Below are 23,705 nucleotides of genomic sequence, written 5' to 3'. Positions count from 1 at the left end.
CTGATCCTTAGGAAAAATCAGTTTTACCCTTGCTTCCTACCCTATTGAAATAGGGGAAGAAGGTGTTCAGTAGACCAACAACCTCAAAGGCAGTAACACCAAGTATTGAGAACAAAAAAGTACAAGCCATCAACTTAACATCCAAAATGTATCCGAACTCTTATAGACCTTGATTGACCTGCAGTGTCCACAGATTTGAAAAGAGAACATTGTGTGCTCCCTAGAGATACCAGTAGGAAGGCATAGAGCAGCAGTCATACAATGGTGGATATCAAGCATATTGTTAAATGCGTGCCCATTAGAAGTGTGATGGTATATAACACCTCATGAAACATCTTCCAAAGGAATATAAAAAAAAGAGGCAAATATGTAGTCTGCTTTCCACAGGGCCCGTGCTGCTTAGACATGCCTCGCTATCCACGTAGTCTGGTTTCCACAGGGCCCGTGCTGCTGAGATATGCCTTGCTATGCATTTCAGGTGTCAAACCTCAAAGACAAGCAAACGTCCTATATATGCCTTGCACAAGTAATCACTCACTTGGACCTAAGGCAGGGCAGCTCCTGGAAACCAAGAAAGTGGCTGAAGTAGCTAGGACAATGTGAGCATTGCAGATTGAAACGAGCAACGTTTGAAAGAGGGGTAAATGCAGACACAAGAGATGAAGGCCGGATCACACATCTTTTTGTGTAAAGCCTTCTCCTGTTCACAAAACCTGTGGTAGTGATAGCAGATAACCTCAGAAGGCAAGCAATCCATGTATATCCTCTCTTAGACGACTACGTGATGAAGATGAACACATTCATACAATGCAGATTGAATCTGCAGACATCAGTGAAGTTATCGGATCAGTGGAGATCCAAAGTCAGTAGGGAAAAAAACTAATTTTTAGAGACAAAAAATACATTCCTTAGACAGTGTAGGCAATCTCCTACCCAGTAAAGAAAAGAACACAGGCATTGCAGGATCAAATGCGTCTTTACCAGACCTCCCTGTTTCAGACAATGAAGACAGTTATGAAGTTGGACATACAGGAGTGGTTATTCAATCAATGGTTACAGAAGAAGGGGAGCTGAGGATCTAGTGGTTGTAACAGATATGTTCAACAAGGAATAATAATGCTGGAGCAAAATCAATAATGTTGATGCAGAGATTGTTAAAAACACCATTGCACCGTTATACCAGCAAAGTCTTATGTAGGATGGGGTGCTCACGTGGATCATCTCTAAATTAAAGGCTTTTGGTCTCTTCAGGAGCCAGTTGTGCATACCAGCTGCAATTTGATCTTTCTAGCACTAAAAGGTTTGCAAAGTTAGATCTTCAATAAAAGGGTTCTAATTTAGACAGGCAACTCAACTTCAGTGTTTTCCATAATTAAGCAGGGGAGTACAGTATCATATCCGTTGTCACAACTAGCTCAGTCAATTGGCAGGTGGACAGTTGCATTAAATATAGTGATTTTGGCCAGTCATGTGCCAAGGGTAGAAAATCTTCACACAAATGAACTAAGCAAATAGACAGGCTCCTCCCACAAATGGGAATCAAAACAGTCTTTGGTGGGCAGGTTGTTTCTTCAATGGAGCTTGTCTCATGTAGACCTGTGCAACCAAAGAAAACAAACAAAGGTGGTACTTTCGATCCAGGTATGTCTTCAATATTATCTTGATATACCTTGGAAGATGTAGAACATTTCACTATTCTTTTAAGATTCCACACTTTACCATCAGTTAGACGAACCACATTGTTTAAACCTCCACTACTTCCAAAGGTTCATAAAACCTGCTCATATCTTTTGCAACTTTACCAGGTTTCTTAACTGAAACCCATTGACCAACTTGAATATTGCATTCTTTAGTACCATGTTTTTTATCAAACCATGCTTTTCTCTTTGATTGTACCGATTTCTTATTATTAATCACTGCATCTTCAGACTAATGTACAAAATTGGTTTTGAATAACCAACCCAACGTGTATTTGGATTTAGGATTTCTCCCCTGCATCAAAATGAAAGGAGAAAAAACAGTTGCCTCATTAATTGACATGACCAAAACGTTTTTTGCACCTTAGTTTCCCAATCATCTTGTGATTTAGCATATTGAATAGGGTTCTTTATAACTCTTTTAAAATGTTCCACCATACCATTGCTGTTAGGGTTACAAAGGGAAGTTGTTCTATGCCTTATGCCCAATTTGTTGAAGAACTCCTTAGTTTTGCTGGATGTGAATTGCACCCCATTAGCCTTTAAAACATAACTCGGAATGCCCTTGTTCAAAAATGTTTGTTCTAAAAACTGTAACACCACATCAGAATCCATCTTTTCTACCACTTTCACAATAGGCCACCTAGAAAATAGATCAATGAGAACCAAAATATACTTATGGTCACTTCCCACAGGTCCCATTATGTCAATAGCAACACTTTCCTGTGGTGAATTGGGAGTAGATACTACACCTAGCAGTGGTTTCATTGTGAATAAATAACGACTTATCAGCCGATTTGCAAACTTCATAATCACACACAAATTCCTCCATGTTCATATCCAATCCAGGCCACCAAAATGATGCATTTACGTACGGTCTGTTTGGATTTCAGAATTCCAAATACCCTTCATGACATAACCTCAAGATTGATTTCCTCACGTTTCGGAGGAATTGCCCTCTCACCTCTACAGAAATGTTCTCCTTTCATCCTAAGTTCTAATCTGACCTTCCAATAAGGACTTAGACTGGTCAAGATTTCCACGAATTCCTTATAAAATCCCTAATTAATTTCAAATCTTTGTCCTTACTACATTCTGTAACCCATACATCTTCCTTACATGTTACCATAACCCTGAACATAAGCTACTTGGTCCGGATTCCTTATATCATCCTCACAAACCTCTAATTGTTTTGGCATTCTGGGCCAAAAAATCAGCGAAACATTATTTTTTCCAGAAACATACTCCGCATAATACAAATAGCCTTGTAATTTGATAGCTAGACGAGCAACTCTCGCAGACGTACTAACGGTTCCCTCAGTAGTGAGAACTCTAACAAAGGGTTTATGATCGCAACGTAATGTGAAGCATTTACCCCAAACAAAAGCTCTAAAATGACTAGCAGCTCATATGCATGCCAGAGTATCCTTCTCAATAACAGAGTATTTCTCTTCAGTAGTTGTTAGTGATCTAGAAACATATGCAATCATTCTTTCAGTTCCATTGCTTTCCGTTTGAGATAAGATTGCACCTAACCCTTTGCTACTTGCATCCAGTATTATGCTGCGATCTGTAGGATCGGAAGGATTAAGTGATGCTACATTACCTATGCATGCCTTAATATTGTTAAAATCCGCCTGACACTTAAATGTCCATTCAAATTTATTGCTATCTTTAAATAATTAGCTGATGTAAGTTCTAGTAGCAAAATTGGAAATATACTTGGAACAGAATTCTTCTAACCCCCAAGAAAGAGTTCACGTCGTCTTTACTATTCGGAGCTGGTGCATTTTTAATGGCATCTATCAAGTTTGGTTTTGGTTTTATTCCCTTTCCATCTGTAATATGTCCTAGGTAAGTAACATTGTTGCTAGCAAACGAACATTTAGAATATTCAACAGTCGACCCTTTGCTTACAAGAATTTTCATAACCTCTATTAAATGCTTATGTTCAATTATGTTTTTCCCAAAAACTAAAATGTCATCCTGAAAGAATTTTGTGTGTCATTTTGCCAAATAAGTGATAAATAACTGTTGAAAAACAGCAGCCGCAGATGCTAGACCAAACGGCATTCTCTTATATTGATGATAACCTTGGTGCATGATAAATGCTCTGTACTGGTTGCTGATTTCTGCAGAAGGAATTTCATGATACGCTGATGACAAATCTATAGTGGAAAACCATTTGGTAAGGACAACATTTCATTTATTTTAGGTCATGGAAATTGATCAACAATTATGTTGATGTCTTAAATCTACACATTATCTCAATTTTCCATTATTAGGTTTCCCCACACAACAAGAGGAGAAACCCATTCAGGTGCTTCAGTTGGTTCGATTATATCAGTGTTAATTAATTTCTATAACTCTTTTGAAACATCTCTTAAGGCTATGGGAACATTCCCAATTTTATGGATTTTTGGAGTAGCACCTTCCTTAAGTCTTATATTGTGTTCAAAGCCTTTTAATTTGCCAACGATTTTCTGAAAAACTAATGGAAATCTTTCAAGTAAGCTGTTGCCCATTTTTGCACCCTCATCCATAATTAACACTTGTTCAACTCCATTGGGATCTAATATATGTACGTCTTTCTGGTCCCTCCAATCAAGAATCGATGGTCCTCTTTTTTAAATATATAATATCCCCACTGAACTAAGATTCTTAAACTTAAACTCAAACCAACTGTAACCTATTATGCCAATCTTATCTCTTCCATAACCTTCAGGATTAATATCAGAAGTGCGTAATTTTCCACCCACTTTAACAAAATGTTTCCTCCATACGTTCTCATTAATGATGGTGTCCCAGAATATGCATAAACTGATAGTCACTCCACCAATCTTCATACATCATTCTGGTTTGTTCTCTATAACCAAACAACCCTCATTGATGTTTAAAACTAATTTCATTTTACAATCGGTGTTAATTTTTTTAATATCCTCATCAGTACAACTAGCATCACTATCTGTTTCCATGTTGTTTTGTACACATTTAACTACTTTGTTTTTTTTCTGCATACTTTGGTATAATGACCAATAACTCCACACAAATTGCATCTAGCCTTCTTCGCGGGACAGGTTTTTGCAAATGCCAAATGATCTACTTTGCCACATCATAGCATTTCAAAAGCTTTCTTTTTTTTTCCCTCAAAATTGTTTCTTACAGCAAACTTCTGTTTAGAGTTATCTTAAATTTTTGCTACAAGTCCCACATCTTTTGTTTCAGACATTAAGGCACTTGCACACCAACTAGATGTTTCAGCTTTACGTACTATAGCCAATATGTCTTTCAAACAAGTGTCGCCATCTATCCGTAACCTTTCCTGAATAGCAGGATTTGCAGCATGCATGACACTTGATCACAAACAAGATCTTCTAACAGTCCACCAAACGCACAATCGAAAGCTAACCACCTTAATTCTACAAATCCATCAATATTTTCTATCTTTAATTGCTTCCTTTGAAAAAACTTGTAGCTTGTGATACCTATACTAGCCTTTGGAGCAAAATGTTTATCCAGATCATTTATAGCTCTAACGAATGCACTATCATCACCACTACCAGAAATAGTTATATTCATTTGGTTAAAAAATGTAAGCCCTTGTGGACCCAAAGAATGTAAAAGAATATGCGTTTTATGTTCAGAGGAAATTTTTCCTTCAGAGTCAACCATCTCTATGTAGTTAAAAAAATATTCTTTCCATTTTGACCATTTTAAAGTTGGTTCTACACCTGCTGGCAAAAACGCTTGCGATGGGCTCAACATGAATATTTGTTGACTCATTTTAAACGTAAATACAAAGAAGCGACTTTGTAACCAGTGTAATAATCTAAGTTTAATACTAAGTCACTTCAAAGTCAAAGGTGTGCGAATCGCCAATATCAAACTAAAATCGGGGTTCACATGGTGTGTGAATCGCCGATGAAATGGTACTAAAATGACCATGAACTAAATTTCTTAATTTTATATGCTCTGGATTAGTGTGCGAATCACTGATATAGTCTTGACCTTTCAAGATGGCAGTACAAGAATCTCAACCATTGGAGTTTACACGGTGTGCGAAGAGACTTGCCAAAATAGCACAATTCTTTTTTTTTTTTTTTGGTCTCCCTTTTGTGAACCACAAAAATAAGCGAAGACCAATGTAACTTAATACCTCCAAGATGTCGGCACGTAAATCATAAATACGCAGTTTGGATCCCAGACGTCACGTAAGCTCAGAAGCTGCGCATTGAACGTGAGTGAGACAACGTGACGCACAAGTACCACTCGTGCTGTGTTATCGTCAGGAGATAGGATCGACCAAACAGTCCACACTGGAAGTAAGTGACAAATTAACATCTAAATGTCACTGACAAAATCTTGAACCTAAGAAAGAAAACCAATGTCGCGGCTATGCACGCTCAGATCTCTGCTTGCTCCTGGTCCACTTATTTCCCAGTCGTCGCCAATTTCTGTTACGATCGAATCAACTCATTCTCGTTATCGTATCTTTATTTATGTAAGTAACAAATATCACAGAGCAAGCAGGTACAAATGCATCCGTCTTCTCCTTGTCTGCCCTCTGATTTAAGTCACTGTCCCATCCAACATTCTCATCTCACTCTCACACACACATTCTACCTTTTTTCACATTCCAATCTCTGACATAATACATCCTCATAGGGGAATGCACCATTGATAAGCTGGTAAGAGAAATTAGCGTGCTCTTTTCCACCAATGCAGCTGATACTTATAATGATATGATGATAATGATATAGAGAAGTTAAAATTCTCCAAAATTGCACTGATTGTCGTGGCATCAAAGTGGCTAGACCAGATTTGGTACACCGATCACATGTAAATGGCACAAGACAACTTAAGATTCCAATACCCAAGGAGACACCAACAGTGCAAGGGATCTAAGCGGATGTTTTCATCCAAATCAAGGGGCAACTCAGCAAACACTTTTCATCCTGAAATATCTGGTTTCTGTCACTTAAACCTCTCCAACAAAACTTGAAATATCATAAAGGGAGCATGTAAACATTCCACTAAAAGTGCTACTTTCGAAAGAGTAACAGATACAGAGAGTGGTGCACACAACTAACTCTAGCAAAGTATAACAAATATACTTTACCTTTACATATATAATAGACTGCTAGCTTACTTATGCCTCTTTAAGAGTACACTTGTCCGTTATTGCAGCTTACACTACTGGAATAAACAAAGAGCTGTTTTTTTCCATCAGAGTAATCTAATGGATCCAAGAAGGGGCATATCTCCATAAGTTGGTCCGCTACCACAGTTGAACCTATTTGTTTTAAAGGAGTGTTCATGATTCATGTGTAAGCCCGTGCATAAGGCCTTGTTAAAGTATCCTAATATGAAGACAGAAATGGAGGCCCCACACAATATAGGGCATTGTGGCTTATGGTTGACGTAACAGCAAGAAAGATTCAGACCACCTGATGGAGCCCGGAAGTGTTTGTAATTAAACTTTTCCCCCCAACACTAGAAGGTGGAATATGCACATCATGCAAATCTAGATGAGCTTCAAGCCATAAAAATGTTCTTGGTGAGGTATAACTGATTTCTTCTGCTACAAGCCCTCATACATGATCCCTCCCCCCCCACACACACACTGCTCACTGCATTCACAAGCACCCACTAGCCCCCTCCACTCCCGCCCAACACATATTATGTTCTTCACTGTAAAATAATCTTTTAGCTTGATCGATTCAAATTTTTCGAGCAATAATATTTTGAAGCGTAGGTGACTAGGATTTACGAATTGTGAAGAGGAAAAGATGTTGACTAATGGTCATTTCTGTTAAGTTACTTTTTGATCCATCCATTTTCGAAATTCTCATCTGAAGTACAGACGAGCTAGGATTCGGTCTCAAGCAAAATATACAGGGCGATTTTATGATGAAAGTAGCAGGTTTGATGAAAAGTCACCCAGAAAACACTTCTAATATAATGAGACTTTTCAATTAGACTATGGGCTTAGCTTCAACAATACTTTGTTCCCAAACACGTTGAGTACGTTTTTAGCAGTATTATGCTGCTGAGACAACATGCTAGAGGGTGCAATATAATTGTGTAGCTAGCTTGCAAATTAGCATGTAACAACTATTCATTTGACTGCAGGAAGCGCACACAAGTAATAGCAGGAGACCTGGCATCTAATAAACCTATTTTTTAAATTATCTGATTAATTATCTAGCTTGTACTTTGCCTCTCTATCTCTGTTCATGCATGCCTGTGTACATTCATGCATTCCTTAGTTCATAGCTGTTCTCGTGAGGATATTACATTATTATTGATTATCAAGAATACAAAATTGAATTGGTTACTTGTGAGGGAATGCTGTGAAATTCAAATGTTAGGGCATGTAACCCTTCCCTCCCACAAACTGGGTGATTTTTTTTGTTTTTCGTTAATAATAATCTTTAGATACTTTTAGGTGTCTTTTTAAAATGATTACTGCACATTTGTTTTTCTTACTTTTTAGAATTTTGCATGCTGCGAAAAATTGACATTTATTCTATTTTCCCTTATTGATCAGATTATGTTGTATTTGAGAGGTTTGATGTGAGTGAGGACCGAAGAAAATTATTAGAAGGAATATCCGATGCAGTGGAAAAAAGATCCAAAAGAATGGAGGGTTAAAAGTAGAGTCTTGTGTGTAATAGGGGATGGGTGGTTTGTAGTGACGTGTACATTAGAGAGTGAGCTTTGGAAGGATCACAAAAGGATTATGGAGTCAACACACCCAACAGGACTAATGGTGGAGGTAAAATGGCGGCTATGGAATAGATGATGAAAAGTGAAACTTGCAAGTAGAAGGAATAATTTGGGAGACATTGGGTGGGCGGGGCCTTGAATGAGAGAAAGTCTTTCTAAAAGGGTGGGGAAGAGAAGGGACAATAGGCATAGAGTAGGTGAGAGACTGGTATAAATGGTGTATCTGATAGAGACTTCTAGCTGCAGCTTCCTTACCTTAGAATTCCCTTGCGTCCGCTTCGAATCCGGAGTTTTTTCTGAGCAGTACCCTGTGCGCCCCGTCGGGCGCCGTTCAGATCTGCATGCGTCGACCAGCTCTGCATGCGTCGTCAGCGTTGTTGGAGCTGTATATGACGTCAAGGTTGTCTATATAGACGGCCGTCTCGGCGCGCGTACGTCAGTTCTTTTCCTTCCGCACCGGTTAAACGCAGTTTTGGAAAGAGCTACCCTGCTTCAACGGTTTGTCGACGCTTTTTTGACTGTTTGAAGTCATGTCTTCGAGAAAGACAGGATTCAAGCCGTGTGGTGCGTGTCATCGCACCATGTCGGTGACGGATCCGCACTGTTTGTCTTTGGTGCATGGAAAAGGACCACGATTCCACCTCGTGCTCCGACTGTCGGGCCATGGCGCCGAAGGCCTTGAGGGAGAGATCCCTTAAGCTTCTTGCGGCCCGACATTCATCTTCGGTCGGCGCGACTCCGCGGAGGTCACGGTCCCGCAGTAGGAGGAGGTCGCGGCACCGCTCCCGGAGCCCCAAGTCCTCTTCCTCGCATTCGAGGTCATCCGAAGGTAAGAGGCACAAGAAGAAGTCCAAGCGAACTTCGTCTTTGCCACGCCCGTCGGCCGACGAGGTGTCTAGGGAACGTCGACGTTCCGAGCACGCTTCTGCGGAGCCATCGCCAGGGTCGACTCCATGTCGCCCCCCCTCTTTCCGGGGACCGGATTGACCCCCCCCCCCCTCAAATAAGAGTTTTACGAGGCCATGCGTCTCGTTTTTGAGCGGGCTCCACCCTCGGGTGGGTCTTCGGGCCCGCGGGGTCAGCAGGGGCCCCTTCAGATTCGACGGCGGCAGCTAAGGCCTCGGCGCCGTTGGGGACCTCAGGATCCGGACAGGTGCCAGTCTCTCACGGTCGACCTCTTTTGGTGCAGGGTCCGATGTAGACGATTCCGCCACTGGCGCCAGCCCCATCCTTATTCTGGATGATCCAGAGCCGGAGCGACGTCGTATGACGTCCACTTTGACTGAGCCAATTCAGCCCAGATCATTGTCTGAGCATTATTTAGATCAGCCAGACGCAGGAGAGGAATGGGAGGGATCTGAGGACCCTTTAGAATCTGGATTGCAACAGGACTGGTATAAGGATCTGTGGGAGGCCAGTGGACTGGACACGTCTCCAGATACTGGTATGCTCTCTCCTCCTAATGTGGCTATGGAGGAGGGTGCTTCTTTCGCTATGGTGGTGCGTAGGGCAGCTGAGGTCTTGGACCTAGATTTGCCTACGGTGCCAGTCAGGACGAATATCCTGACAAAAGTGCTTCACCTGGGGCTGACAACATCAGAGCCGTTGTTGCCCTTTAATGAGGCTCTTGCAGACGTCCTTCTGGGTACGTGGTCCAAACCCAGCACAGGGGCTCCTGTGAATAGGACGGTCGGCCGACACCATAGGCCTGCTCCCAGCGACCCTAGTTTCCTGACAGCAGCACCCCACTCCTGAGAGCTTGGTTGTCCAAGCCTCTACTCCCCGTGGTGCCTTCCCCTCCGCTCCCCCGGATAGGGAATCCAAGAGGCTGGATCAGCTTGGGAAGAAGATGTTTTCTTCCACCAGCCTGGCATTGAGGTCCGTAAACACCTCCTGCCTATTGGGCCGTTATTCCCATACTTTATGGGATACGGTGGCACAGGTGCAGCCCCAGGTCCCAGAGGGCGTACGGGACACTCTCACCCAGGCTGTCAAGGATGGGAGAGATGCAACCAAGTTTACAATCCAGTATGGTTTGGACACGTCCGACTCGCTGGGCAGTTCGATTTCATCGTCAGTGGCAGTCCGTCGCCACGCCTGGCTACGTTCTACTGGTATTTCAGGGGATGTCCAGTCCAGCTTTTTGGACATGCCCTTTGATGGCTCTTGCCTTTTTGGCGAAAAGGCAGACTCCGTGCTTGAGAGGTTCAAGGATTCTCGAGCCACAAGGATTCTCGAGCCACTGCCAGATCCTTGGGCCTTTCAGCACCAGCAAGACAGCAGTCTGTCTTTCGCCCCTTTCGAGGCTTCGGAAGGGGTGTGGTACCACCCCAGCCACAGTTCAGCCACCGTCCTCAGGCTTCACAGCATCCCGGAAGAGGTCGTGGTACCATCAGACCCAGAGGGTCTGGCCAGAGGTCAGCCGCCACACAGCCCCCCTCCACTGCGCCAAAGCCCTCCTAGTATGGTTCTGCGGGATCATGTCCGTCCAGTTGGAAGGGGGGATTAGTTTTCATCTCCCTCACTGGCTTTCCATCACCACGGACAAGTGGGTCCTGCAGATCATATTGAAGGGCTACTCCCTTCCCTTTCAGTCTTTCCCTCCTTCTATCCCTCTGACAAAGGAATGGCTGATGGAGGACCATCTAGCTTTGCTACGCGAGGAAGTTACAGCTCTCTTGTCCAAGGGAGCCATAGAAAGAGTCCCGATATCAGAAGTAGGCAGTGGTTGTTATTCCTGCTACTTTCTGATTCCCAAAAAGAACAAAGGCCTATGCCCTATCTTGGATTTAAGGGACGCCAATCTCTTCCTCAAGAAGGAGAAATTCAAGATGCTCACTCTTGCTCAGGTATTGTCTGCCCTAGACCAAGGAGACAGGATGGTAGCGTTGGATTTGCAGGATGCGTATTTCCACATTCCTATCCTGCCAGCCCACAGGCGTTACCTGCGGTTCAAGGTGGGCCACGAGCACTTTCAGTTTACCGTGCTTCCTTTTGGCCTCACCAGTGCCACTCGGGTGTTCACAAAGGTGATGGCGGTGGTAGCTCATTTGCGCAGGTCAGGGATTTGTCTTCCCCTACCTAGACGATTGGCTGTTGAATGCTCCTACGCCCCAGGCTCTCGTCGCCCACCTCCAGGCGACGACGGACCTCTTGCATTCGCTGGCGTTCACTATAAATGTGCCAAAGTCACACCTGACTCCCTCTCAGAAGCTCACTTTCATTGGAGCTGTTCTGGACACAGTGCAGTATGGGGCTTATCCTCCCGAACATCGGATCCAGGATATTCAGGTTATGATACGGATGTTTCGGCCTCTATCCTGGATCTCGGTGAGACAAACTCTGAGGCTGCTGGGACTCATGGCTTCCTGCATCCTGTTGGTCAAGCATGCCAGATGACGCATGAGGGCTCTGCAGTGGGACCTGAAGTTCGAATGGGCACAGCATCAGGGAAATCTTATCGACGGGTTCAGATCTCGGAGGGGACTGCAAAAGATCTGCAGTAGTGGTTAGTGAACTGCGAGTGGGTCAAAGGCAGACCCCTCTCCCTTCCCCAACCAGATCGAACGGTAGTGACAGATGCATCACTTCTGGGATGGGGCAGCCATCTGGGGGAGGTGGAGATCAGAGGTCACTGGTCTCCGGCAGAATCTGGGCTCCACATCAACTTCCTGGAGCTTCGGGCGATCCGGCTAGCATTAAAAGGATTTCTTCCTGTTGTGAAAGGGAAGGTGGTGCAGGTGTTCACGGACAACACTACCGCAATGTGGTACTGCAACAGGGCGGTGCGGGGGCGTGGACCCTTTCTCAAGAGGCTTTATGTCTCTGGACATAGCTGGAACAGCAGGGCATGACCCTGGTGGTTCAACACCTGGCAGGTTCTTTGAACGCCAGAGCAGACGAACTCAGCCGAAAATGCTTAGAGGATCACGAATGGTGTCTCCATCCGGAGGTGGCGGAAGGACTCTTTCAGCATTGGGGAGAGCCTTGGTTAGATCTGTTCGCCTCCGCAGAGAACGCGCAATGTCAGCAGTTTTGCGCGTTGGAGTTTCCAAGGGGGCTATCGCTAGGCAACGCTTTTCGTCACGAGTGGAGTTCAGGTCTCCTGTATGCCTTTCCGCCTATACCACTTCTGCCCAGAGTTCTCAAGAAAATCAAGAACGACCGAGCCCAAGTAATCCTAGTGGCTCCAGATTGGGCACTGAGAGTTTGGTATCCAGAGCTTCTCAAAATGAGCATCGATCCTACAATCAGGCTGCCTCTTCGGGAGGATCTACTGTCGCAGCAGCAGGGGAAGGTTCTCCACCCGACCCTGTCAACTCTGCGCCTTCATGCGTGGAGATTGAGCGGCGACAGTTGATGGTTTATGACCTCCCTCCCGAGGTCTGTGACGTCATTCTGGCTGCCAGGCGTCCCTCTACTAAGTCAATTTACGCCTGCCGTTGGAAAATCTTTTTCATATTGTACAGAGAGGTCTATTGATCCTCTTTCTTCTTCTCTGTCTAACATATTGTCTCTCGCCCAGCAGGGCTCCTCTTTGGGGACTCTCAAGGGCTATCTTGCAGCCTTATTGGCTTTTCTTCAGTTGCCCGATCAACCATCTCTGTTTAAATCACCTATAGTACAGAGGTTTTTGAAAGGGCTTCTGCATCTATTCCCGCCTGTGCCTTTTGTTATGCCCCAGTGGGATCTTAATTTGGTTCTTACCTTCCTTATGTGTGCTCCCTTCGAGCCCTTGCATAACTGTCCTCTCCGGCTGCATACTATTAAGACTGCCTTTTTGGTGGCAATTACATCTGCCAGGAGAGTGAGTGAGCTGCCGGATTTATCTTCAAAGCCACCGTACCTCACGATATATCCTGACAAGGTAGTATTAACAACTCGTGCCTCTTTCCTCCCCAAGGTGGTGACCCTTTTCCATCTGGGTCAAAATATCACCCTGCCCACCTTCTTTGCAGCACCGTCCCTCTGAGGAAGAGGAGCGTCTCAATCGGCTTGACCCAAAAAGAGCGTTATCGTTCTACCTTGACCGCACTAAAGAGTTCGGGGTGGACGACCAACTCTTTGTGGGGTACGTTGGGCAAAGAAGGGTCGGGCAGTGCAGAAACAATCCATTTCGTGCTGGGTCGTTCTCTGTAATAAAGATCTGCTATGCTTTGGCAAAGAAGCAGCCTCCAGAAGGCTTGAGAGCTCATTCTACTAGGGAGAAAGATGCTACCACTGCGTTAGCATGTGGCGTACCGGTGGTGGACATCTGTCAGGCTGCAACGTGGGCTTCTTTGCACACGTTTGCAAAACACTACTGCCTGGATAGTCAGGTGAGAAGAGAGGGGCATTTTGCCCGGTCTGTTTTGCAGGACTTTGGTGTAAAAATCTCCTTCAGACCCACCGCCATGGGTTATATCTTGGGTATCTATTCTAAGGTAAGGAAGCTGCAGCTAGAAGTCTCTATCAGATGAACAAGTTACTTACCTTCGGTAACGAGGTATCTGGTAGAGACTCTATCTAGCTGCAGATTCCTTACACCCGCCCAAGCCTCCCGCTCTGCTGATATTTTTCTTATGTAGATATATATATATATATATATATATAATGTGTGTGTGTATATATATATATATAATGTGTATATATATATATAATGTATGTATTTATGTGTATTTTTGATCTTCCCATTTTTGCCTTTCTTAAAGGCATGAAAGAATTTTTACTTCAAACAGTCAGAGGTAAAATCCATAATGGTTGGTTCTTCCATGACACTGCGCTTCTGGCGTGGGAAGTTGTGGAAAAGAACTGAAGTACGCGCGCCGAGACGGCGTCTATATAGACAACCGTGAAGTCATAGATGGCTCCAACGACGCTGATGACGCACGCGGAGCTGGTCGACGCGCGCATGGTACTGCTCAGAAAAAACTCCGGATTCGAAGCTGACGCCAGGGAATTCTAAGGTAAGGAATCTGCAGCTAGATAGTCTCTACCAGATACCTTGTTACCGAAGGTAAGTAACTTGTTCTTTAGGGTAAAGGAGTGTCATACAGATGGTTAGCTGAGGAAGTTTGAAGTGTGAGGTAGATAGAAGTGAAGGAACAAGGGGAAAGTGGTTAGAAGTGTACAGGGTTTGGGGATAGCAAATGCTGAGTGGGTAGAAGTGTTTGTGGAGATTGTGGAAAACGCTAAAATAATTGTACAGTGCAGTTGGTAAACAGTAAAACCGTAATGGTTGACGTCTGGCAGACAAATTGTGTTTACAAATTTAAGGCCTGCGAGGAAGAAATGTCAGTGTCTTCATGGATGTGCTGGGTCAGTCCAAGAGATGGAGTATGGCCAATGCTTTAAATGGGCCGTTACTGTCCGGTATGGAGTACCAGCACTTTTTTTTATTTTGAGAGGGAGAGTACCTGCACTTCTCAAGACAAACGTAATACTTTTAATTGGAGAGTACCGGCACTTCTCGGAAATAAGCAGGTACTCTGGTACAGAGTACCTGCACTTCAATTTTTTCATTTCAAGCACTGAGTATGGCGGTACCCTCAGTGCTGTGGAAGCAGTGCCTGGCACACTGCCTCTCCTTCCCTATGCAGCTGCTTAAAAATCTGAAAGCGTTAATTTTTATTATTTTAATCTACTCCTTGCCTCTGTTTCAGGAAAAGCAGTCGTGGCAGAGCGAGAGAGAGATCTTCGCCACCCCTGGAATGAAGCACGAGAACCTTCTACAGTTCATTGGAGCCGAGAAGCGAGGAACAAATCTGGAGATGGAACTATGGCTCATCACGGCTTTCCATGACAAGGTACTTTCCTGATACTTATTGCTTGGAAGTATTTTTTTTAATATATTTTTATTAGATGTTCTCAAAAGCTTCAGCATACACACCGCTGGTAAGCCCACATGCATGAATTACTTCCATTATAATGTAGCACAGCAGCACTACCTATCATTGCCCATAGCTGCTCGCAGGCTTCCGACTTGTCTAGCAAACAGGTTGGAAATATTACAGGATTCAGGCGGAATCCATCACCATTGAAAGTATTTTTTAATGTACATAGGTTAATTTTGCACAAGTTGTATGATGTAAAACTGTGTTATTGTGAGCTGGTCTGTCATTTCTTGATGTTGCAAAATGTGACTTACTTTGTTCAATAAAAACATTTGATGGTTTCTTTATATGCAGTGCGATTATTTGGATAATGCATTTCACGTTGTCCCAGGATGTTTGGGAGTTGTTTACAAAAACAGCTGCTAAATGGCATTAAAAACTACTACTTCTGAATCTCCCAGGGCCGAGGTTGTGAATCAGTTTTAGAAATCCATGGGAACTATCATATCCAACTAATGGATTCTAAATAACATGTTGATTCAAACAGAAAAACCATTAAAGAAAAAATATACATTTTGCTGCTGCTTCTCGGATGGGTCTCTCCCCTGTAAACGCACCATTCGTTTTGCTCCGTTAAGCGGATGTCTACTCGAGTGAAGGCCAATTCTATGATGGTTTTTAAGTTTGGGGCATAGGTATTTGAAAGCTTTATGAAAATAAAAATTTTACTGTCCTATTTTTTCACTGTCCTAAAACATGAATAACAACATACCACTTTTAAATGAACTATTTCTTCCTCCACAGAACTAGTCACTTCTGGTTTACATGGGCGGATGGTATCCTTTGTAAGTGGTGGGGCGAGTGAAGTGCCCCATTACTTCCCCCCACAAAAAAAAAAAAAACCTCCCTTCAAAACCAAATAAAGTACACCTTCTCTCGAAAAGCCCAAATAAAACCTAACACTAAATACAAAATAAAACACAACCACTACACTTGCATGCATTACACACTTACATGCGTTACACATTTGAAATAAAATTTTAAAAAGCCACTTACCCATAGGCTGCGTGTCCTCCTCTGTATTCTTCTGCTCTCCGATAGAGGAAGAGCCCCCCCACTTAACCAACATGAGAAGTGTCTGTATTGGATGGTGGGGGCTGGTCTTAGGACAGCTGAGTGGAGAGCTTTAAAATGCGCATGTTGCTTTGGCCGGCACAAAACAGCCCTGCTTCAGTCCTCTGCTGCCCATCTGCAACAGAAGACATGGCCAGCATGTCTCTGGGCTAGCGCTGCTCTAGTGCGCACCCTGTAGGTAAAAGTAAAATGGCATTGAATCTGTTAATTGCCATTTAATTTTTGCATGTGTGGCTCTCGGTGGTGGGGGGGTGCAATGCTCCCCTGCCCTCGAGAAGAAAGGTAAGATTTGTTACATGTGGTCTGCAGCATATGTGTTTATAGTTTAGCATGCAGTGCGCTCTCCTACTTTCTAGAGTTTGGTTCGGGGCAATGCAACGGTAATACTGTAGAGCTTGTTTACATCCGTATACGTGACCATTCGTTGAGTCAGTGTACGTCATACTATGTCAACTAACACAGTGAGAAAAATGATATGCTTGGTCTTTTTAAGTTTACACCTTCTGTTCATACACAAAATGAGCTTTGAGACGGTCTCTTGGTCATACTAAGAGCCACATTGTGAGCAACATTACCAGGTACAGGGATAATTTCACAGATAATAGTCTTATGGGTCGTCACGAACTAACCCGGCTGTGCTGTAATACTGGTGTGTTTTAAGAACCTTTCTGTGTCCGCAGCTTTTAAGTAAGTCCTACACGGTGCTTCCAACAGGATTCTCAAAACATAAACCTTATAAAATAAGTCATGCACAGGTCCAGCATGGTATGAGGACCGTTGAATGTATTTTTTATATATAAATTGGAGCTCGAGTATTCTGCAGCTCCGAATTTCACATTAAAATGGTCCTCTGTTAAAATGAATTGCATCCACAAGTTGCGACGCAGTAGGTCAAAGGTTTTTCAGTTTTTGACAAAAAATTTAATCCTGCAGGTGATTTTTTGGGTCGAGCCTGCTTAGCATGCGCTAGCGCATGCGTATCACTTGCGAGCCGCTGTAGTAGTTAGAAAAGGGCTCGGAGCCCCGTCCATGTCACGTCAGTGTCTTTCATTGGTTTGTGGGCTTGCCTTTTAAAATCTGCCTGCTTTCATTAGTGGAAGGCATGCATAAATCACGCCCTTTCCGGTGGTTAGCCCTCCTCGAGTGCAGGGACCAAGTACTGAAAACATACGAGGCTCGCTGTTTTCCATCCAGTTTGTGGACTACTTTTTCCTCTCTTTTCGCAGCACAATCTCGCTTGGCAGAAGTTGAGCGCTTTGCATGACATCGACCCTGAGACCGTTTCTATTTTAATTTCCGCTTTGAATCAGCGCGATCACGCTCGTTTTTTTCCATTCAGTGAGGCAAGAAAAGTCTGTTTGGGAGTTTACAACTGCTAATAGCTCTAACTCTGAGAATTGCGAGACCAGTTGCCTTGCAAATACTTGTTTTAATGATACAGGGCTAAAACCCCCCCTCCCCCCCAAAAAAAAACATTTGTTGAGACCTGTTTTGCAGATATAATTGTAATTGCAATAGTATTTATATATTGCTTACTACTGCTCTGACGAGGCTTAGAAGCGCTTTCAGTGAGTAGCATGCTACTCCAGAACCCAAGAGGAATTAGTATAGGGAAATATGAGTACAGTATTAGTATTATTATGAGTTAATTTGAGCAGAGGATATGTGAGTGAGTTTGTTGGATTGACTAGAGTAATGGGGGGGGGGGGGATAGAGGAGGGAAGAGTCCAGAAGTTTTAATTGGGAGTTTAGAGTAATAGGATGAGGCTTGGGATGAGTAAAGGAGAAATGGAGGAGGGAAGAGTCTGTGGAAAGAGTTAGGGAGATCATAGTAGCAGGAAGGGTTTTGGATGAGTCAAAGGTAAGATAAATGAGGGAGAATTTAGTAGGGTTATTTGGGGTATTGTGGTAGTAAAGTGAGGTTTGGGGTGAGCTAGATGTGGAAGAGGAGGGAAGAGCTTAGGCATGGTTATTTTGGAGATGAAAGTAGTAGAATGGGTTTGGGATGAGTCAGTGGGGATGGAGGATAGATTGATAGGTGATGGGTAGACAAAGTAAAGCTTACTAGAGAGTAAATGTATATTATTTGTATTTATTTTTAATTTTATATAATATATATATATATATATATATATATATATATATATATATAAAATATATATATATGTTCGATGGCATGTGTAGCTGCAGATACACATGCTGTGCACATCCCGCCATCTAGTATTGGGCTCGGAGTATTACAAGTTGTTTTTCTTCGAAGAAGTCTTTTTCGAGTCACGAGATCGAGGGACTTCTCCCCTTTCGGCTCCATTGCGCATGGGCGTCGACTCCATCTTAGATTGTTTTCTTTCCGCCATCGGATCAGGACGTGTTCCTTTTCGCTCCGCGTTTCGGTTCGGAAAGTTAGCTAAAATCTCGGAAAATTTGACGGTATTTGCGTTCGGTATCGGGTTAGTTACAACAGATCGACACCGAATCTTGAAGAGCTCCGGTGGCCCTTCGGGGTTTTCGATTCCCCGGCGGGGCCTGGTCGGGCCCGACCACGTGCGTCTTCAAGGCTAATGGAACAGACCCCATTCCGCTTCTGCCCGAATGTCACAACAAGTATCCTTATACAGATCAGCATCTGGTCTGTAATTTGTGTCTGTCTCCAGACCACAAAGAGGATACTTGTGAGGCCTGTCGAGCGTTTCGGTCCAGAAAGACGTTAAGAGACCGAAGAGCAAGGAGACTACAAATGGCGTCGGCGCCGACAGGACAAAGACACTTGGAAGTGGAAGAAGAAACCTTTTCCATCGAGGACTCGGACGAGGTCGACCCCGAACAGGCGCCAAAAAACGTGAGTAAGACGTTGACACACAAAACTCACGGAAAAAGCACGAAAGCCCAGGGGACACCACCGGCAGCAGCCCATGGCTTAACCCGGAAAGTAGGTGACCGACCATCAGCACCGAAAAAGGGCACGCATGTGTCGAAGTCATCCGACTCCGGTCGAGATACCGGCACAGAGCAATCTCGGCACCGAGAGGGCGGCACCGAAACAAGTCGGCACCGAGAGATCAGTACGCCGAAGATAAAAAAAAGTGTCGTCGGAACCGAAAAAGACAGCCGAAAAGGTTTCCATACCGAAACATCCGGCCTCGGAACCGAAATCAAGTTCCTACACAGAGAAACAGGGACTGTCCTCACAAATGCAAGGACACAGATTCGGACAGGAACTAGAGTCAATAGAGCCAGATTACACTCAAAGAAGGCTCCACATACAAAAAGATACAGGGAACATCAATACTCTTCCCCCAATTCGAATGAAAAGAAAACTTGCCTTCCAAGAGAAAGACAAGCAGCCACAGGCAAAGGTGGCAAAACAAGTAACCCCGCCACCATCTCCACAACGCTCACCACAACCATCACCGGTAGCCACTCCACCAATGATGCAGTCCCCAACTCATACCGGAATGAGTCAGGATGATCCCGACGCATGGGATCTTTATGATGCGCCAGTATCAGATAACAGTCCCGACTGTTATCCAGCGAGACCGTCACCACCTGAGGACAGTACAGCATACACACAGGTGGTGTCAAGGGCAGCGGCGTTTCATAATGTCACCCTGCATGCAGAACCCATCGAGGATGACTTTTTATTTAACACACTATCGTCCACACATAGCCAGTACCAAAGTCTCCCTATGCTACCGGGAATGCTGAAACACTCCAAACAGGTGTTTCAGTAGCCTGTGAAGGGCAGGGCCATTACTCCAAGGGTGGAGAAGAAATGCAAACCGCCACCAACAGACCCTGTGTACATCACGCAGCAATTAACACCAGACTCAGTGGTAGTAGGGGCAGCTCGCAAGAGAGCAAATTCACACACCTCAGGAGACGCACCACCTCCAGACAAGGAGAGTCGCAAGTTTGACGCTGCAGGGAAAAGGGTTGCGGCACAAGCAGCCAACCAATGGCGCATTGCCAACTCCCAGGCCTTGCTGGCTAGATATGAAAGGGCTCATTGGGACGAAATGCAGCATTTCATAGAACACCTGCCCAAAGAGTTCCAAAAGAGAGCACAACAAGTGGTGGAGGAAGGACAGAGTATCTCGAACAATCAGATACGGTCGGCAATGGAAGCAGCGGACACAGCTGCTAGGACTGTAAATACAGCAGTGACCATAAGGAGACACGCCTGGCTGCGTACATCAGGATTCAAGCCAGAAATACAACAAGCCGTGCTGAATATGCCATTTAACGGACAGCAGTTGTTTGGGCCGGAGGTGGACACTGCTATCGAAAAAAAACACAGATACTGCTAAAGCCATGGGCGCACTCTACTCCCCACAGAGCAGAGGCACTTTTCGAAAAACACAGTTTCGATGGGGCTTTCGGGGACAGAGCACAGAACCCTCAACCTCACAAACAAGGTCCACTTATCAGAGTCAATATCAGCGGGGAACTTTTCGGGGACAATATAGAGGGGGACAATTCCCAAAGAGTAGAGGGAAGTTCCAGAGTCTCAAAACTCCACAAAATAAACCGTGACTTCAACGTCACAAATCCCCAACACATAACACCAGTGGGGGGGAGACTAACCATGTTCTACAAACACTGGACAGAAATAACAGACACGTGGGTCCTAGCCATTATCCAGCATGGTTATTGCATAGAATTTCTAAAATTCCCTCCAAATGTCCCACCGAAAACACACATGTCCAAACAACATATGGAACTCTTACAACTGGAGGTCCAAGCGTTGTTGCAAAAAGATGCAATAGAAATAGTACCAATTCATCAAAGAGGAACAGGAGTTTACTCCCTGTACTTTCTCATACCCAAAAAAGACAAAACTCTAAGACCTACATTAGATCTCAGAACACTAAACATTTACATCAAATCAGATCACTTTCACATGGTGACACTGCAAGACGTGATCCCACTGCTCAAACAACAAGACTACATGACAACACTGGACCTAAAGGATGCATATTTCCATATACCTATACACCCTTCCCACAGAAAGTACTTAAGGTTCGTATTCCAAGGGGTACATTACCAGTTCAAAGTGTTGCCATTCGGTATAACAACAGCGCCAAGAGTTTTTACAAAATGCCTGGCAGTAGTGGCTGCTCATATCAGAAGGCAGCAAATACACGTGTTCCCGTACCTAGACGATTGGTTAATCAAAACCAATACGCAACAACGGTGTTCACAACACACAAATTAGGTCATAGAAACCCTTCACAAACTAGGTTTCTCACTCAACTACAAGTCACACCTACAATACTTAGGAGCAACAATCAACACAACAAAAGGGATTGCCACTCCAAGTCCACAAAGGGTTCAGGCATTTCAAAACGTAATACAAGCCATGCACATAGAACAAAGGATACAGGTAAAATTAGTGATGAAACTACTAGGCATGATGTCCTCATGCATAGCCATTGTCCCAAACGCAAGATTGCACATGCAGCCCTTACAACAGTGCCTAGCATCACAATGGTCACAGGCACAGGGTCAACTTCAAGATCTAGTGTTGATAGACCGCCAAACATACACCATGCTTCAATGGTGGAACAATATAAATTTAAACAAAGGGCGGCCTTTTCAAGACCCAGTGCCTCAATACGTAATAACAACACATGCCTCCATGATAGGGTGGGGAGCACACCTCAACCAACACAGCATCCAAGGACAATGGGACACTCAGCAGAAACAATTTCACATAAATCACTTAGAACTACTAGCAGTATTTCTAGCGCTAAAAGCATTTCAACCTATAATAACCCACAAACGCATTCTTGTCAAAACAGACAACATGACAACAATGTATTATCTGAACAAACAGGGAGGAACACACTTGACACAGTTGTGTCTCCTGGCACAGAAAATATGGCATTGGGCGATTCACAACCACATTCACCTAATAGCGCAGTTCATACCTGGAATTCAAAACCAGTTAACAGACAATCTCTCTCGGATCACCAACAGATGCACGAATGGGAAATCCATCAACAAATACTAAAAACTTACTTCCAAAATTGGGGAACACCGCAAATAGACCTATTTGCAACAAATGAAAACGCAAAATGCCTAAACTTCGCATCCAGGTACCCACAGGCTCACTCCCAGGGCAATGCGTTATGGATGAGTTGGTCAGGGATATTTGCTTACGCTTTTCCCCCTCTCCCACTCCTTCCATATCTAGTAAACAAATTGAGTCAAAACAAACTCAAACTCATACTAATAGCACCAACTTGGGCAAGACAACCTTGGTACACAACACTACTAGACCTCTCAGTAGTGCCCCATATCAAGCTACCAAACAGACCAGATCTGTTAACTCAACACAAACAACAGATCAGACACCCAAATCCAGCATCGCTGAATCTAGCAATTTGGCTCCTGAAGTCTTAGAATTCGGGCACCTAGACCTTACACAGGAATGTATGGAGGTCATAAAACAAGCTAGGAAACCAACCACAAGACATTGCTATGCAAATAAGTGGAAAAGATTTGTTTATTACTGCCATAATAATCAAATTCAACCACTAGACGCATCTGCTAAAGACCTTGTCAGCTACCTACTGCACTTACAAAAGTCAAAGTTAGCTTTTTCATCCATTAAAATAAATCTCACCACAATTTCAGCTTATCTCAAACTACGCACTCAACTTCATTATTCAGGGTCCCAGTCATAAAAGCATTTATGGAGGGTCTTAAAAGAATTATCCCACCAAGAACACCACCAGTTCCTTCGTGGAATCTCAACATTGTCTTAACACGACTTATGGGTGCACCTTTTGAACCCATGCACTCATGTGACATACAGTACCTAACTTGGAAAGTAGCTTATAGCTATCACATCTCTCAGAAGAGTAAGTGAAATACAAGCTTTTACTATACAAGAACCCTTTATTCAGATACATAATCATAAAGTAGTTCTACGAACACATCCTAAATTCTTACCTAAAGTCATATCACCGTTCCACTTAAATCAAACAGTGGAACTCCCAGTATTCTTTCCAGAACCAGATTCGATAGCTGAGAGAGCGTTACATACATTAGACATTAAAAGGGCACTAATGTACTACATAGATAGAACAAAACAAAACAATTGTTTGTTGCATTCCAAAAACCTCATACAGGGAATCCAGTATCCAAACAAGGCATTGCCAGATGGATAGTTAAATGTATTCAAACTTGTTATATAAAAGCAAAAAGAGAACTGCCTATTACACCAAAGGCACACTCAACTAGAAAGAAAGGTGCTACCATGGCCTTTCTCGGAAACATACCAATGACTGAAATATGTAAGGCAGCCACTTGGTCTATGCCTCATACA

At 43.7% G+C, this 23,705-nt stretch overlaps 1 protein-coding gene across 2 annotated transcripts in view; it reads left to right on the top strand.

The window, feature by feature from the left end:
* Nucleotides 1-23,705, top strand: part of ACVR2B (activin A receptor type 2B) — a 384,657-nt gene that overhangs the window by 235,639 nt on the left and 125,313 nt on the right. For both annotated transcript variants that reach the window (XM_069211087.1, XM_069211088.1), the window contains exon 6: nt 15,068-15,211. In XM_069211087.1, coding sequence (XP_069067188.1) covers nt 15,068-15,211 — 144 coding nt within the window. The remainder of the gene's footprint in view (nt 1-15,067; nt 15,212-23,705) is intronic.

The sequence above is a fragment of the Pleurodeles waltl genome, chromosome 10 (genome assembly GCF_031143425.1).
Source record: "Pleurodeles waltl isolate 20211129_DDA chromosome 10, aPleWal1.hap1.20221129, whole genome shotgun sequence".
Taxonomy (NCBI): Eukaryota; Metazoa; Chordata; class Amphibia; order Caudata; family Salamandridae; genus Pleurodeles; species Pleurodeles waltl.
The sequence above is the reverse complement of the archived record's forward strand: the minus strand, read 5'-3'. Positions and strand labels throughout refer to the sequence as shown.